At 42.0% G+C, this 17,549-nt stretch overlaps 1 protein-coding gene across 1 annotated transcript in view; it reads left to right on the top strand.

The window, feature by feature from the left end:
• LOC107115269 (protoheme IX farnesyltransferase, mitochondrial) overlaps positions 1 to 17,035 on the top strand; it is an 86,000-nt gene extending 68,965 nt beyond the window's left edge. The window contains exon 5 of the mRNA XM_015416940.1: positions 16,458 to 17,035. Coding sequence (XP_015272426.1) covers positions 16,458 to 16,861 — 404 coding nt within the window. The 3' untranslated portion in view covers positions 16,862 to 17,035. The remainder of the gene's footprint in view (positions 1 to 16,457) is intronic.
• Positions 17,036 to 17,549: the final 514 nt, after the last annotated feature.

Here is a 17,549-nt window from a genome sequence, read left to right as displayed (position 1 = left end):
TAGTTTTGGGACTGCCAATTGATAAAAATATTTCGGCCGTTGCATCGGGAGGGCAATTCCCAAATGAAGTGTCAAACATACCCTGTACACCCTAATAGACGTACTTGTAACATCCAGTTTCCTTACAGATTTTTTAATCTGTCTTCTAATGTCTTTAATTTCTGTATTTTTAATCATATTTCATTTTGTTTTCCAATAGTTGATCCCATTGGCTGTAATGTATATCTGCCTAGATAAGCCCAAGTGGAGTAGATCCTCCCTCAGATTTTAAAACCTTTACTTTAAAGAAAAATGCTTTAATTCACGCCCTATCTTCCATCAATAATTCACCTAGTTCCGCTCTCAGTGCTATGCCCAAGACACATCTAGGAGTAGCCAATAAGCGTCGGAAACAGTCATACTGGATGGAATCCATTTTTTCAGAAGCGTCCTGAATCCAAATTTCCGCACCATACAGGAATTGATTTAGAACCTTAACATTAAATACCTTTAAGGCCGAGGGGACAAATTGGCCTCCTGATGAGTAGAAATATTTTACAATTGTCTTCCCTACTCTCAAAGCTGTGTTCCTTGCTAGATCCAGGTGTGTTTTCCATGTAAGAGATGCTTCAAAGTGGATTCCCAGATATTTAAACTGATTGACCTGTTCCATAGGTTGGCCTGCTATGTCCCATTTGAAGTTTTTCCCCTTTTTCCTTTTGGTGAATACTATGACCTTGGATTTCACCACATTGATGGACAAGCCCTCATGATAACAGTAAAGCTCACCCACTATTGATCTAGACATTATCACTGCATCATCAGGGTATAGAAGTATCGAACTTCATGCTTGAATAAATGTGGAAGGTGACATGGTTCCTTCAGGATACAGGGTCTGAGGTCATCTCTCTTATATATAAAAGCTGAATGGTGATGGCTTCTGTCCTGTGGGGTGGCGAGATTGCATGCGCTCCCTCAGCCATTGGCCCGTCGGCTGCCAGTCAAGACTACTGGCATGCCATTGGCCGGGTCTGCTCCACTTCCCCGCCCACTCCCTTTTCAGGCACTGTTCTCTGTCAGAAGCTCTGTGTCTCCCGATAAACACACTTCTCTTGCTTAGCTCCTGTCTGGGACAAAGTTTTCCCTCAGTGGCTGTTGTGAGGAACTCATAGGGTTGCCAGCTCCAAGTAAGGAAGCCAGTTTAAGGAAGCCAGAGTTTGGGGCGAGGAGAGGGGAGGTGTCAGGTAGCCCTGTCATGGGGTTGGAATGTGAGGGAGGATTTTATCTCCCTCCTGTTCTCAGCACTTCTCTGCCTAACGCTCCCGCTATCTGCACATTGGCCTTGAAGATGTTTTGCTGTAATTCCCCAGGCCTGGGAACTGTAACTGCTTTGGGCGCAAAAATGCTTGCTTGCTGGCAACTTCATTGGCTTCGCAGGTAGGGGGGGCAGTTTGAATATGCTATAAGTTAGTAGCCATCTTATTATAGGGCATTCTTAACACAGGCTGTTTACATGTACTTTAGTTCTGCGTTACCATAATAAACACTTATCTTCTGAAGAAGCCTGGGTGTGTGCATTAACTGCCTAAAGTTCCTGACAAGAGGCCTCAGCTGAATAGAATGCCATAGAAGCCACCGGCCAAAGCATTCTAACTTCTCCCTCAGTGGCTGTTGGTAGGCAACCAAGCTTGGTTTTGCCAGTAAAGAGACAAAGGAACAAAACCCTTTCTACGCCTTTGTGAGGAACTCATTGGGCCCAGTCCTGAGTAGGGTTGCCAGCTCCAGGCTTGGAAATTCCTGCTAAGTCCTTCTACACACACACCCCAAACGCTGCCTTCCACAGGATCCACCCCCCAAATCTCTAGGTATTTCCCTACTCAGAGCTGGGAAGCCTACTTTCCCCTCAGTGCCTGCTGCTGGTCAACAAAGCTTGGTTCCTGTCAGTAAAAGGCCCTTTACACACCTCTTTTGGCCTTGGGAGAAAACTCATTGTGTCCTTCTACCCTGCTGACAGGCCCCTCCCCCCATTACAGCCAAGGTGACATGGCAGTCAGGGCTTCAGAGCACAGCAGAGGCTGCAGGTGGGAGGGGGAGATGGAAAGTTGAACAGTGAGGGGGAAATGTAGATTGATGCCTGGCTGGGAAGGAGAAAGGGTTGCCAACTCCAGGTGGAAAATTCCTGGAGATTTGAGGGATGGAGCTTGGACAGGGTGAGGTTTGAGGAGGGATGGGACCTCAGACAGGTACAGTGCCATAGACTCCACCCTCCAAACCAGCCATTTCTCCTGTGGAACCATTATTGCCAATCTCCAGGTGAGGACTGGAGATCACTCAGAATTACAACTGCTCTCCAGATGGCAGAGGTCAGTTCCCCTGGAGAAACCGGTGGACTCTGTATCCTTATACCCTGCTGAGTTGGCCCCCCTTATGACAGCGAAGGTGATGTGGCAGTCAGGGCTTCAGAGCACGGTGGGGGCTGCTGGTGGGGGGAGATGGAAAGCTGATCAGTGAGGGGGAAATGAAGGTAGATTGATGCTTGGCTGGGAAGGGGATAGGGTTGCCAACTCCAGGTGGGAAATTCCTGGAGATGTGAGAGATGGAGCCTGGAGAGGGTGAGGTTTGAGGAGGAGTGGGACCTCAGACAGGTAAAATGCCATAGACTCTGCCCTCCAAACCAGCCATTCCCTCATGGTGAACCACTGTTGCCAATCTTCAGGTGAGGGCTGGAGACCACTCAGAATTACAACTGCTCTCCAGATGGCATTGATCCATTCCCCTGGAGAAAATGGTGGACTCTGTGTCCTTATACCCTGCTGAGGTTGCCATAGCAAATTGATACTGAGTGCCCACGGCCTTGGCACTCTCCCAGAGCCTCTTTCTAGAGCTCACTGTATTTATTTCCACAATGGGCCTTATTCCTAGTTTATATATAAATTGAACAACAGGTGTGCAAGTAAACATCCCTGCCTTACTCCTTTGTCTAGGATGAAAGGCTCCGATAGCTGTCCTAACTCCCCGCATTTTGGTCTCAGTGAGGTAGTAGAAAGTCAAGACTGTCTCTTTGCTCTAAGGAAGAGATGTTGTGGAGGAGGAGGAGGAGAAAGTGAACAGCAGGAAACACATTAGTATCCACCATGGTGCCCACAGTTGCCACGTTGAGGACTTTGGAGTTGTGAGTTCATTGCAGAAGAAAGGTTTGCTTGTAGGCTTCCTGAGTGCTACATTCCATGTGATTTAGAAGATTAGGATTTTGCAGAAGGGGGTGATTTGCATGGACTAGTTTTGGGATGGGGTTTAAATGAAGAAGAAGAGGAGGAGGAGGAGGAGGAGGAGGAGGAGGAGGAGATTGGATTTATACCCCGCCCTTCACTACCCAAAGATGTCTCAGAGCGGCTTACAAACTCCTTTCCCTTCCCCTCCCCACAACAGACACCCTGTGAGGTAGGTGGGGCTGAGAGAGCTCTGGCAGAAACTGTTCTTTTTCAAGAACAGCTCTTATCAGAGCTACGGCTTGCCCAAGGTCATCCAGCCAGGTGCAAGTGGAGGAGTGGGGAATCAAACCCGGTTCTCCCAGATTAGAGTCCGTGCACTTAACCACTACACCAAACTGGCTCATGTACCCATGCCATATCTCATGTCTCATGTACCCATGCCATGTCTCATGTACCCATGCCATGTCTCATGTACCCATGCCATGCCTCCAATTTCTCTCTTATTAACACAGACTGCTTATTTTATCTTTTTTGTAATGTTGTAACCTACTGTAGCCAGATCTCTCAGTTATTTAAATCCAGAAGCTACCTCCTTTAAACAATTTAAAATATTGGGGTTAATACTATAAATGCGGGAAATTACAGGCTTTGAATGCAGTAGGTGTTGCCACTATAGTCCAAGAGTCTCTTTTACTGTTACATGAAGGCAGTAGATTCTGATATACTTGCTGAATGGTGGCTAGCTCCCAACATCTGAAGTACACTCTAGGGACTAAAGAACATGTCAACACCATGCCTTAAGAATACATCCAATTCAAACCACCCAGTTTGCTAGAAGTCACAAGTACCGGTCTTTGCCATAATGTACTTTATCAGTTGAAGGGATTTCCTCTAGGTAGGTGGCGGTGGCATAGTAGATAACAGCCTTGCAAAGGTAGCCAACATTAGAGACCTAGAGTGGCCTGGAGCCATCCCTATTACTTCGCCCAAGAATGTTTATCTCAGATGCCCCACTTCTGCCTTCTGTTTTCCTGAAAAACATCTTGTCCTGATTTTCATACATTTTCTGAAAATTTAAATAATTCCTGGGGCTATGGAATTTGTAGACTGCCTCTGTGTGTATCAATGGTAATCATGCAGAGGCTGATTTTTAAATTGCCTCGACTTTGTAATTCAAATTGGGTTGTGTGGTAGACATAAATTATGTCAGCCAACATCTATTTACAAAGGGGAATTTAAAACTGGGCAGTCCTTATCAGCAAGTGACATTTGGCAGATGAATGAGTTTAGCAACAAAACAGCAAGGGGAAAGGAAAAAGATTATTGTTTATGGCCCTTGTCTGCCCTACAGGAACATAAGAAAGAGAAAACCTTTGTTCTGAATAAATGGCACTGGTTTTCATTCCTATTTCCTTCAAATGATTTTTTTTTAATTAACAAGTTCATGTTTTTAACAGGCTACTGGCAAAATCAGCAGCTGAGTGGTTTCAGAGAAAAAGCATAGATCCTATTTGCCTGGAATAGATTCTGGTTGTGAAAAGATGGGACTTGGGATAGACTTTAACAAAGCCCTGCAAGTTTCTCTGTCCTGCAGAAACAGTGCTGACCCCAAGAAGCCTATCATTTAGTTTGAAGGGAAGGCAGAAAGATATTCATTGACATGCTTGCACAGGATACCCAAAGGCAGAGGACCACCTTTCTCCATGCAGTGAATATGAAGGCAGATGGGTAATGTTAGCTGGCAGCTGACTTCAATGTAATAAGACAAAAGTCAGTCAATTATTCCTCCCCATCCCTGCTTTCTTCTGCAGACACAAAGGCAATAGTAATTTTGCCATTGGAATACCTGAGGGACTGATACAATCAAAGTCAAAGCCCAGTCAATAAATTCATAGTCATCTACGCACTGTACACAGTTGTGTTAAGCTTCTACTGCTTTCATCTTCCAAATAAAGAATATTCAACTACCCCTGCAGAACAGCTGTTCTGTTCACCCACCTTCTGAATCTCTGTGTCAGTCTAGCCAGTTGGGGTCACCAGAGTAGTTGCAGGAAATGTGAGTTGACTTGGGAAAGGTCAGTGTGCTAGGTTAAAGCAACTGAAAACAATGGCCCATCAAGTACCGTAACCTTACAGAATCATAGCACAAGTAAGTTGTTTGCATTCTTGCTCTGCAAAACTACAGCTACTCCTTTTCACCCCTGCAGTGAAAACTCTTATTCATAATTTAATAATCTCTACCCTTGGCTATTATCTCAGCCCCACCCCCAATTTCAAATCTAAACTATGCCTCCAAAATCATTCACTTTTTCTCATTGCTCAAACCATGTGATGCCCACTCTAAAATATTTATGCAGGCTTCCTCACCACTTCCAGATGCAGCATCAACTAAAAGTCCTTCACAGCCTCCCTCCCTCCCCCATTTCTCTCTGGGGTTTTTTTGTCCCCAGTGTATCCCTCCCCATGCCACCCAGTGTTCCAGTTTATACCACCCTCACTGTCCAAAAGTCTGTTGAATTCCAACTCTGTCATGAATGAGATTCAGTGGGTGACCTTGGCCTAGTTACCCACTCTCTCGCAGCTTAACCTACCTCACAAGGTAGTTATTAAGATAGAGTTAGAAAAAAACATATAGGCCACCTTGGGCACCCTGGTAGAAGAACAAGGTAAAAACTAATTGATGGATTGCTGGAGCACCCTTTCTTCCTTGTTTGTGCCTGAAACGTCCCCTTAAAACACTTGTGAAACACCCCCTCTCTCTTTCCTTCAAATATCAGGGTGAGAGGGGTGTACGAAGTGCATGCAAAGCAATGCTGTCTTAAAATAAAAAAGCAACACTTCACTATGACTCCTACTTCTGGTTCCAGTCTCATACTTAAGTGCCGCTAGTGTGGAGAGATTTAAATTGCATCCAGCTTTCTAACTCCTATGTTTCCTAAACAAGCATGCATAGAAATTGGTTGCTCTGACAAATGAAATATATCTCTATTTATTACCTGAGAGCATAATCCTAAACCTCTGGCCTTGCAAATTACATGCCTTTTACACTACAAAATTCCTGTTTGGTTAGGGGAACACTGTAATTTAAGGATTTCTGTTTCGGCTCCCTGGACAGATTAAAAAAATGTGAACCAAAGTAACTTTTATTTGAAGAGCTAAATTACAAGAAGCAAGGAGTTATGGAGGCAGTAATCTTAATTCCATGGAATGCCATTCTGATATTCATAATTTGAGCAATAATTAAATACATTATATTTCAAATTATTATAGTCCTTGAGTTTAAAAGTCAAACTTTTGCCAAGGTTCATTGTTTACATAGAAAAATAGATGTCATAATCTCTTAAAACTGAAATCAGGAGGTGGGGGCACGACGCAAGAAAATGGTGGTTGCATAGAGGTGGAGCTCCTGGCCCTGACTCCCTAAAAAGCTGTCTTCTAAGCGTTATCTTGAACAGTCGTTATAGCACAACATGGGGAAAAGAGGCGGAAGCAAAAATAGATCTCTGGCAATCAAATCCCCATTGGTAAGGACCTATTTTCCACCCAGAGAACTCAAAAATGTAGTAGGCTTCAGGGCTGAAAAGAAACACAAAATGTTGCCTGGGCTAATTAATGATGCAGAAGAAAACGCAGCCTTATGGAAGAAAGATCTAATCGAACTGCAATAAGCTCTCAAACAACAGATTATGAATAGATTAACACAATTTATTGAACGTGTTGCTTTTCTACTCAGAGACATAAAGGAAACACTAAATGACACTGCTCAAACAGCGGAAACTGCTTTGGAACTTGGTCTCACCTTACAGGAGGAAATACAATGTATACAATCCAACGAAGTGTATATGCAAGAAAAAAAATGGACCTTGAAAACAAAATGTGCCAAAATAACCTGAAATTTAGGGGCCTTGACGAGTCAGCAGAAGGAACTACAGACTTAGCTTCTTTTATATCCTCATGGCTCATGAATACTTTAAACTAAGAAGATGGAGTAACCCTAGTAATCATAAGGAGTTATCAGCTGGGCCCTCCACTTACCAGATGATCTAAATTTCCAAGGGATGTAATCACACAATTCTTACATTTTCGCACAAAGGAAAAAAAATCCCATGACGCCTGTATCAAACGATTGCTGCTTTACAAAGAAAAGATCAACGTATTCCAAGACCTGCCCTCTGAAACTTTGCAGAAACGCAACGAACTCAAACCATAGCTAACATCCATTATAAGTGGAGCCTCTCTTCTAAACTCACAATCCATTATAATGGAAAAGTCTATCAAGCAAACAATCTAGATAGCAGTAGTTCCCTCCTGGTATCACTAAACAGTGGAAGATGTGGAGAAAGTGTGAAATGATGCTACGTAGAAAGCTCCTAATACCACCAAATCAAGCAGGATCCCTATCAAGTACTTTTCATACATTGCTTCCTCATTTTCTCTACTAGCCCTTTAGTCTTAATACACACTGGTGCAGACAATGCTAGAGGGGCATTATATCTTTGTGAAATTTAACAGCTTAAGGGGGGAGGAACATCAATATCTTAGCATCCTTTATTGAGTAAAGTATCTCGGACAGAAGGCAGGTTTTTTGCCTTGATTAACTGGATAAATGTCTCCAGGTTTTCAAGGATTTACCTCAGGTTTAGAACATTTTATTTAAGCTTTCATTATTGTTTTATATGTTTTCTATTAAAATAATGCTTGTTGGGAGGGGGTTGTAGATTTCGTTACAGGTCAATCATCATTAAGGATTATAGTAATTTATAATTCAAATCTTTTCCTCATTGTTAGCATTTGTGAGTGGTTGTGTCGTGGATCCTAGATCTGCTGGGGCTGACTACTCCTCAGATGAGGAAGAGGCATGGAGCAGCCCAGCCTCCTCTGGAGTCAGCCCAGAAGAAGAACCCTCAACTATACCTGAGGAGGAAGAGTCCCCAGCAGCTGCACAGGAGGTGCAGCCAGAAAGAGAGGCCAGTCCCCCCTCTTTTTTTGGCCCCCCGCAGGGGATTTTTTATTTTTTGCATTTTCTACACACTACAATTATGGGATGGGGGAAAGGATACTAATACCCTAACACTAATACTATGGGTGATGGGTATAGGAAATCTAATACATAAATCTACTGGATAGAGGAAGGAGTACTGCCCTTGTCGCAAATCCAGAAGCTGCAGCTAGTGCAGAATGCCGTGGCCTGGCTTGTGATGGGTGTCCCTAAATGGGAGCACATCCAACCTGTGCTGAAGGCCCTGCACTGGCTTCCAATAGCATACCAAATTCACTTCAAGGTGCTGGTATTGATGGGCTTCCGATCTATGGCGACACACAGGCAGACGCATCTCCCAGACACTTCGGGGATGTAAACTGCACACCAACGTGTGGGAGGGTGTCCGTCGGGTCAAGACCCCCCCAGAGCCTTGGTAAAAGGCTCCCAGCCAGGTGGCTTTTGAGGGGCGACCTCTTCTATGGCCGAAAGCTGAAGAATTGAGGCACCTCTCCACCCTGAAGGTCCTGCCACTGAGTGACTGCATGGTACGAGTGCTGCTGACCGGGTCAAGCATTGCAGATCGGGCAAAATAAATGAAGACCAGCGAGGCCGAATGGACAACAATGAACTGTGAGTCGGGTTGAAGTGAACATGAGGATATAAAAAGAAGCTGCCCCCCCAAAGAGCAACGGGAAAGCGAGCGGGGGAGGGATTCCTCCCAAACGCATAGACAAAACACGGAAGGAAAAGGGGGGGAGCAGAAAAATAAGCAATTAAAACTGTTTTAAGAGACTTACCAGAGCGCAGAAAAGTGTTTGGGCGAATATCAGAGACTTTAGCAACTTTCTTGAAAAATAAACAAATCCAAAAAGATGGCGGGGAAGAAACCGGAGAAAGAGAAGCAGTTGAAAACGAAATTAGGGGCCAGTCCTCAAATGGAGGAGGTCACTGAGCTCTCAAAACTTTTGGCTGACTCCCTGCACCCCCTGCTGGATGAGATCACTGGCATTAAACAACAACTGTCAGTAATTGGGCAGAGTGTGGTAGAGCAGCAGATTCAACTGACGCAAGCCTTAAAAGCAACAGAGCAAATGGGAGAGAAGGTGAAGGAAATGGACGTCACTACTCAAAAAGTTAAGAAAAAGGTGCAAAAGCTGGAAATGAAGCAAGTTACAGAAGAGTCAAAGCTTTTACAGCTACAAATGGATAAAGCAGGACTGACCGTTCCAGGCCCTAAGGACGCCAGGCTTGCTGCCACCAGGGCCAGGGCCTTTTCAGTGGCAGCTCCATACTGGTGGAATGAGCTCCCGGAAGAGATCAGGGCCCTGCGGGACCTTTTGCAGTTCCGCAGGGCCTGCACGATGGAGCTCTTCCACCAGACTTCCAATTAGGAGTCGCCACACCAACAACAACAACTTCTATGTTTACGGGCCGGCCCTGATCTGGAGAGCATATTACATCATCACTCTATGCTGAAGATCATTACATTGGAAAGAACCATTAGTATACCATCGCATTTAGTCAAAGATGATACCATTACTAGCACTTTAATTATTGGAGTGTTCTAATGTTTTAATGTTTACTGTCAATGCTTATATTTAAATGTTTTAATCTTTGTATATGGTTTTATGGTACTGGGTACCGACTAATGTTAGCCGCCCCTCCCTGCTCGCAGGGAGGGCAGGGTATAAATCGAAATAATAAATAAATAAATAATAAAGAAGAATCTCTAGACAGATAAAATTGCAAAAATTGCAAAAATATCAAAACTTAACATTTTCGGTAAATTCTATTTGTGTGATATCTGTCGCCTTCAGTATTTAACAGAGAGAAACTATGCCTATTAATCCCCACATCATAACATTCACACCCATATTGATTATATCCTTATGTCTAGAGGATTATCTATTCAAGTAGCCTCCTTGAACATAGGACCCAAGATTTGGTCCGATCATGCTTCACCAACGTAAGAATAATAGACAAATAATAGACAAATGGAAGACTTCCATTGGACACTCAACAAATCTCTTTTATTTGACCAATCATTTTATAAAGCAATCTAATGGGAAATACTGAATTCTTTTGAAGTCAACTCAAATTGTGATGTTCCCCAAAACATAATATGGGACACTATGAAGGCTGTCATCAGGGGCAAATCTGGGACAAGGGGCGGGGACGTTAGCCCCAGGCATCTCGCCTATTTCAATTGTATCTTCTTTCATTCACACTGGGCAGGTAGGGGAAGGATGTAAATTTGCTTGATGTGGGGGTGGATGAGTTTCTTTTGATGAGTATATTCAGCTTATACAGATTCACCAAACTATTCAGGCAGAGATAAAGTTGAATTCTACTTTTTAAAAAAATTTCCATGTTGGACACGGGCCAGTGAGAACTACAGTTATATAACTGCTAGTAGTGTTTATGCAAATTGTCTAATCTCATTCATCTGGACTAAAGAGGAGTAATTTGTCATTTGTTTCAGCATCTTTTAGTTAAGAGGAGCCAGCTTGAACTGTACAAAGACAGAAGAAAACAACCACAAACAGTTCTAAGTACAGGCCATTAATGGCTAAACTTAGACTTCAAAATCCCTATAACGTCTTCTATAAACTAAATTTGTAGTTTGTTTCCTAGAGATACAAGAAGCTGATGTTTCTCCTTCTGGCCCCCAGTGTTAGTCAATTACCAAAATCTGGAAATAATTTTAAAATTCCTTCATATTATTCAAGGCAGAAGAATTACCAAAATTGTGCTTTAAGCAAAATAGCATTCTTCACTTGCCAAGACAGTAAACAATGGCTTTAGGAAATGCAGTAAGACTTCAACATCTGTTTTGGAGCTGATATTTTAAGCATTCTGTATTTATTTTACATGCCTAGTTGGCTATCTCTCAGTCATACATATATAAAGCCAAAAACCAGGACAATGAAAGTAGCAGCTAGTCTGCCTGGAGTGCCAACTATAAGCCGTGCTTTCTGTGCCTAGTTTTTAAAATATAGTGCCTTTAGTCCTAATCTGAGTTTGTGAATGATAACAGTTATGCAAAACATGCTAACATTCCAAAACCTTTCACATATATCCAGGACCATTATGAATGGGAAAGGCACTCATTGTGCAAAACATAATCTCTAGTGTCCTTGAAATGCATTTTCCTTTACTTTTCTAAAAACTTCATTTTAAAGAATTGCTTCACTCACAGAGGAACAGATAGGGGTTTGTGCCAATGCTGATAAAGCGCTGTCCTGAGCACGGGAAATGCTTTTCAATATGATTTTGTAAGCTGCCTTGAGTCACAGGGAAAAGTGGGATATAAATATTTGAATAAATAAGTAGTTTGAGCAGGTTGATAACATTTTAGCAACTTCCTGTTTGTTAGGTTAGGCAGGGATCTGACAGTGATTGTTCTACCACTCTTATTTTGTTGTTGTTCAGTGACACAGTAGAGTCCGACTCTTTGCGACCCCATGGACCACATCACGCCAGGCCCTCCTGTCTTCCACCATCCTCTGGAGTTTGCTCAATTTCATGTTCTTGCATCAGTAACACTGTCTCATCCTTTTTCGTCCCCTTCTATTACCTTCAATCTTTCCCAGCATCAAGGTCTTCTCCAGTGAGTGCTCCCTTCTCATTTGGTGGCCAAATATTTGAGCTTAAGCGTCAATATCTGACTTTCCGGGGAACAGTCTGGGTTGATTTCTTTTAGGGTTGACTGATTCGATCTCCTTGCAGTCCAAGGGACTCTCAAGAGTCTTCTCCAGCACCATAACTGAGCTCTAATCAGTGCCAAATAAAACAGGATGATTGCTCCCTCCTATCTGGCAGTCAAATATGCTGCAACCTCAAGGAGTGTCTACTGTGCTGTGAAAATTCAACAAAGCTGTCTCAACTTCAGTTTTCCATAGTCTTCACTATTAAATCCTGTTGTTCAACAGGTATTGTTGGAGGCTTCCAAAAAGTTACAAAAAAGATTCTAGCTGCTATTATTACCTAAATTGTAAAATATCTTTGATTTTTGTCAAAATCGTCTAATATAGAATTCAAAAAAGCACAATTCTGATCTAAAAGGTAATAAAATCTACAAAGCTGTCTCTGATAAACAACCAGCAACTAATTGGTTTATCTTTATACATTTTATCTAATCTAGTGTTAAATGCCATCTAGAAAACATTTTATACAGATTCTCTTTCAAAAACAACCAATTTAGTCATTTTCACATTCACTCTCTACAGTTTACTCCACTGTGCAAGCACAATATTACACTCTAAATTTTACATCCAGTTAATCATACAATCTTTAATCAGATCTTCTTCCATTTTACTAAATGCTTTATAAATTTTACAAGTACCTTATACATAAATTGAATTGGCTCTATAAATCAAGTAAATTTCTCTTACAATCTCCTCAAACTCCTCTTCCTCTTCCAAGACTTCTATAATCACTGTTATCCAATCTTCTCCTTTTTGCTCAGAACCATTCTCAGCACGCATGCTGCTCTCTCCATTTCGAGCTTAATTTCAAAGTTACAAATAGCTTTTTGTTTAATATTTACCTTGTCTAGTTTTTGCATTGCCATTTCAACTACCATTTATTGGGTCTCATGCTTACTTTCTACTGATTGAATTTGAAAAACATTCATTTCCCTTTTCAATTGCGAGACATCTGTGTTTAAATTTTTAATTTGCTCTGCCAGCTGAGCCAAAACACTCTGGGTTTGTCCCATAGCTGACTTGAAACATAGATTGCAAATTGTTTTGTAAGTCTGTCAATGCTTCTTGTACTAGCATACTTCCTATTGTTTTAGAGCAGGAGTGTCAAGAGTTAAAGGCTCCAGTGTTAAACACAAGTACGCATAGTTTCTTAGCAATGAGTCCCTCTGTCTCTTCCTGTAGTCTAAACAAGATAGTAGAATGATTAAGCACCATGGACCTTACATGAACACACAAAAAGCTTCTTCTAAAGTTGCATTTATAGTCTCAAGATCATATTTCTATTTAAAATAAGTCAAAGTGAGATTAAAAATAAAAAAGTAGAGAGGGAGTAAGACTGTTAAAAGTATATTCAGCAATCCAGCACACAGGCAATGTAGAAAATCTTCAAAGCCAAGGAAGGTACTTATTCCCGATAAAAGGAATATAGGGTGATATTCAGAAAACGTCCAAGAAACAAATCTTCTTTCTGTTTACTCTCTACTTCTGAGCAGCTTAAAATCCAGGTAATATTCCAATTTGGCTGACTCTATCTCTGTACTCAGAATTCGTGTGAGAGCCACTCTTGCAGGGTTGGTCGTCTGCCAAACTTCCCCTCTCCTCCAAATCCTTTCGAGTTGTGCAGCTGGGACCGCAATTAGAGAAAAGCCGGAAGAGCTTATCTTGGGCAGTAACTCACAGTTCAAAGCTGAGAAGTCACAAGCAGAATGAAGTTTTCAGTCTGAAAGTCCATGCTGTTAATTCCGGAGCCATAGCTGACTGCCATAAATCATGGCATCCACAGGGGCAAAGGGTTCTCTTCAGAACACTCAACTCCTGGATGCAACCAAGAGGAATGCCCCCAAAAAGGCACCCCCCAAGCTTCAGAGACCCCCTACAAGGGTCTCTTTAGGGTCTGGAGGTTTCCAGCCCCCCCCCCCAAAAAAATGGAGCAGCTCAGCACATCTTCGGGAGCTCTCCCAAGATGCAGCTGAAAGCACCAAAGCAAACTGGAAATGCCGCAGTCCAAGGGACTCTCAAGCAGTGTTCCCTCTAAGCAGAGTTAGTGTGAGCTAGCTCACAGTTTTTTAGCCTCCGGCTCACAGATTTTTGCCTTAGCTCAGGAAGGATGACTCCAGAGCAATGTTCCCTCTAAGCTGTGGAGTCTTGTGAGCAAAAATTCTACTTTCTGAGCTACTGGCATTAAAGTTGTGAGTGAGCAATGTGGCTGCTGCATACATTAGTTTCCTCTGGAGCCATCCTTCCTGAGCTACGACAAAAATGTGTGAGCTGGAGGCTAAAAAACTGTGAGCCAGCTCACACTAACTCAGCTTAGAGGGAACACTGCTCCAGAGCAAACTAATTTATGCAGTAGCCAAATCACTCACTCACAACTTTCACTCTACAGCTTGGGAGCATTGCTCTTAAGAGTCTTCTCCAGCAGTATAATTTGAAAGCATCTATTCTTCGGCCCTTGGCCTTCCTTATGGTCCAACTCTCGCAGCCATGCATTACTACTGGGAATACCATCACTTTGACTATGTGAACTTTTGTTGGCAGTGTAATGTCTCTACTTTTTATTATGCTGTCATGGTTTCCCATAGCTTTCTTCCCAAGGAGCAGGCGTCTTTTAATTTCATGGCTGCAGCCACCGTCTGCAGTGATCTTGTATCCCAGGAACGTAAATTCTGTCACTGCTTCCATGACGTCCCCTTCTATTGGGCCTGGATGCCATGATCTTAGTTTTTTATATTATTATTATTTATTTATTTTGATTGATATTCTGCCCTCCCCGCCTGGGCAGGCTAAGGGCGGTTTACTACAGGTTAAAATACAATAAAACATAGATGCCTTAAGCAATGCAATAGTATAAAACTTTTGTGCTCTTCTCTTATACTTGACCTGTAATGCTAGTTCTCATATTTCACTGCAACAGTTTTCCCCCCCTAAGTGCTGATATGTTTCTAAGGGTCAGCACAGGGCGAAGATCTAAGGCCACGTCTATAAATATAGTGGACTGGAGCAGGTATAATTAGTATTAAATTAGTATTAAACTATATTTTAATACTAATTGGAGCTTAGAGGGAACATGGATAAAGGCATAGCACTTTCTGATTATTACATTTTCTGAGCTATTCAAGCTGCTGTATTAGCTGCTGAGCTCCTGTAGGAAATCTCGTGAAAGAGAATAAAATTCCACATTAGTCTTTGAGAGGAGACCTTATAAACTACAACTGTGGAGAAATATTCCATAATTATCTTAGCAGTTATGCTGATGGTGTCTCTAGACTGGTACTATGTTTGCCTTTTTAATTCTTGCTTTTGCTTCAAATTTAGGAGAATAAATAACTCACAGATAGAATAAATAGGCCCTGAATGCTAAACAATTGAAACTTTTTAGCCTGAGATCCACCTTCAGATATTTGTTTTTAACTGAAAAGAATATAGGAATGGATAAGTGCTTGTTAGCACTGGGCAGTTTCACATAGCCAACATCAACCTTTGGTTGGGCTAAATCATGTTTCTACTGTAAGGCTGGATTCATGTATTCCTACTCAGTGAACCCAAGGGGGACATTCAGCAAACTAACATTCTGATGGTGACCGTCTGGTGTAGTTTACTGTAGATAGTTGTAGTTCAAACTTTATCACAGATCTATTATCCAGTAATCCGTTTTAAGTGTTTATTGTACCCTGAGGAAAACCCTGTGTAGAGTGGATCAGACTCAACAGTTAGTTTGGGCCATGTGAAGACAGCTTTTGTGTTAAGGAGTTTAGCATTTAAAAAAAGGAATTAAAAAAGTGAATTCCAGTGTGGGGGGGAAACAAAGAGGAAGTCCTTCTACAGCAGGAGGGGAAATGATTTCTTAAGGTGGAGGTATTCAAGAGGTTTACTGTATTTCCACTAAATAACACCATGAATAGTTAACAGTTGCATTTATCTTCTAAACATGGTGTAGGAGAGATGATGATAACTTAGGAAGTTTAGGTTGGTAGCTCCTGACTGGATGCTGTTGCAGAGTGGGTTTGGAGGGGGTGTTAATTTCTATTGTCAGTGGATTAGGTCCCAGGCTGCTAAAAATGAGGAGTTCTGGCTTTCTACAGTCTGAAGACTGTGAAATCAGAATTATGACAATCTCAAATGCAAAGAAAAATTGTAGATTAAATGAGGGTGCTTTCCAGAAAGGGACTAGACGCACCCAGAGTTAACAAGTAGTTCAGAAATGTCTCTGCAGCCACTAAAAGTTCCACGTGTACCTTCTGGTTTCAGAGCACTTTGCAACTATTGCCTACAGATTTTCTTACTCCACAAGCATGCTAGTGAAATCAAAGCTTTGTCAGGCCTCATATGCCTAGATTTCAGCCTATGTAGCACAAACAGCCTGACATTTAGTAAGCCTCATGGCTAAAAGAGGAACCAGATCAACTTTTCCCAGCCTATCACTGCCTTGTGGTGAGTTGATTGTATTAATGAAACTTATGCACATATAACTTATAAACTTATATAACTTATAAAGAGAACAGGAAGAAACCTCAGCCACAGTGTCTGAATTTTCAGTTTGGTGGTCAGCTTTGTAATGTCTAATTTCTTTTTCTACAGGAGCATTGGTACTGGGAGGGATCCTCTACTCATGGCAATTCCCTCATTTCAACGCACTGAGTTGGGGCCTTCGTGAAGATTATTCCAGAGGTGGCTACTGCATGATGTCTGTCACTCACCCAGCAATGTGCAGGCGGGTGGCTCTCCGGCACTGTTTTGCCTTAATTGGACTTTCGTCAGTGGCTCCCATCTTTAATGTCACCACATGGACTTTCCCCATAATTTCTCTTCCCATCAATCTGTACATTTCCTACCTTGGCTTTCGTTTCTACAGGGATGCAGACCGCAGCAGTTCCAGGAAGTTATTTTTTTGCAGCCTCTGGCACTTGCCACTTCTCCTCTTGCTGATGCTAACATGCAAGAAATCTTTGTATAAGAACAACAAAAAGGAGACCGTGAACTAAGAGCACAATGTTGTGTTGAAAAAGCATTGTTGCCTTTTGTGAAAACTGGCTCCAGAACCACTTATTCAAATTATGTCAGTAATCATGCAGAGTGGGGAGGTTTATGTTGACACTGTTCAGAAAATCTGTTGTGTCCAGTGATTGATCTCAGATTAAAGGATGTTGTTTGGGGCACACTTATGGCTCTTGCGCGTTATTGGTGTGGTGTAAGGGCCTTGTCAATTGCTGCATGCTGAACACTTGTTAAGTCCCACATTACATCTTGATGGCTTTTTTAACTGAACAAGTAGTTTTTCATACTCATCATAACTTCCTTTTTCCCATGCAGAAAAGTATAGAAGCTGATTGTTAATTAGTAATAATCACCATAGAATATAGCCAAAGGTGATTAAATATGATTTTAGGTGTGCATTAAATTTCACTGTCATATGTTTAATACTGGAAGTAGGGAAACAACTAAAGACTACAATTATCCTTTTCTGTCATGAAAGTACACTCTTTGTATTATAGATGAGGATGTTCAATTACACCTTTAGTCTTACTCGTAGATAATGCCATGCTTTTCTTGATTGCAAACAAAAACCTAAACTTTTCACCCTGGGAGCAGGGCTCCTTTTGGCATAATTGTGCAAGAAGTTAGTAGAATTCTGTTTATCCAGTTCACGGGGCATGTAGAAATTTGCTGGTG

This window comes from Gekko japonicus, unplaced genomic scaffold (genome assembly GCF_001447785.1).
Source record: "Gekko japonicus isolate JY-2015 unplaced genomic scaffold, Gekko_japonicus_V1.1 scaffold444, whole genome shotgun sequence".
NCBI classification, from domain to species: Eukaryota; Metazoa; Chordata; class Lepidosauria; order Squamata; family Gekkonidae; genus Gekko; species Gekko japonicus.
This window is presented reverse-complemented; position numbering and strand designations above follow the sequence as displayed.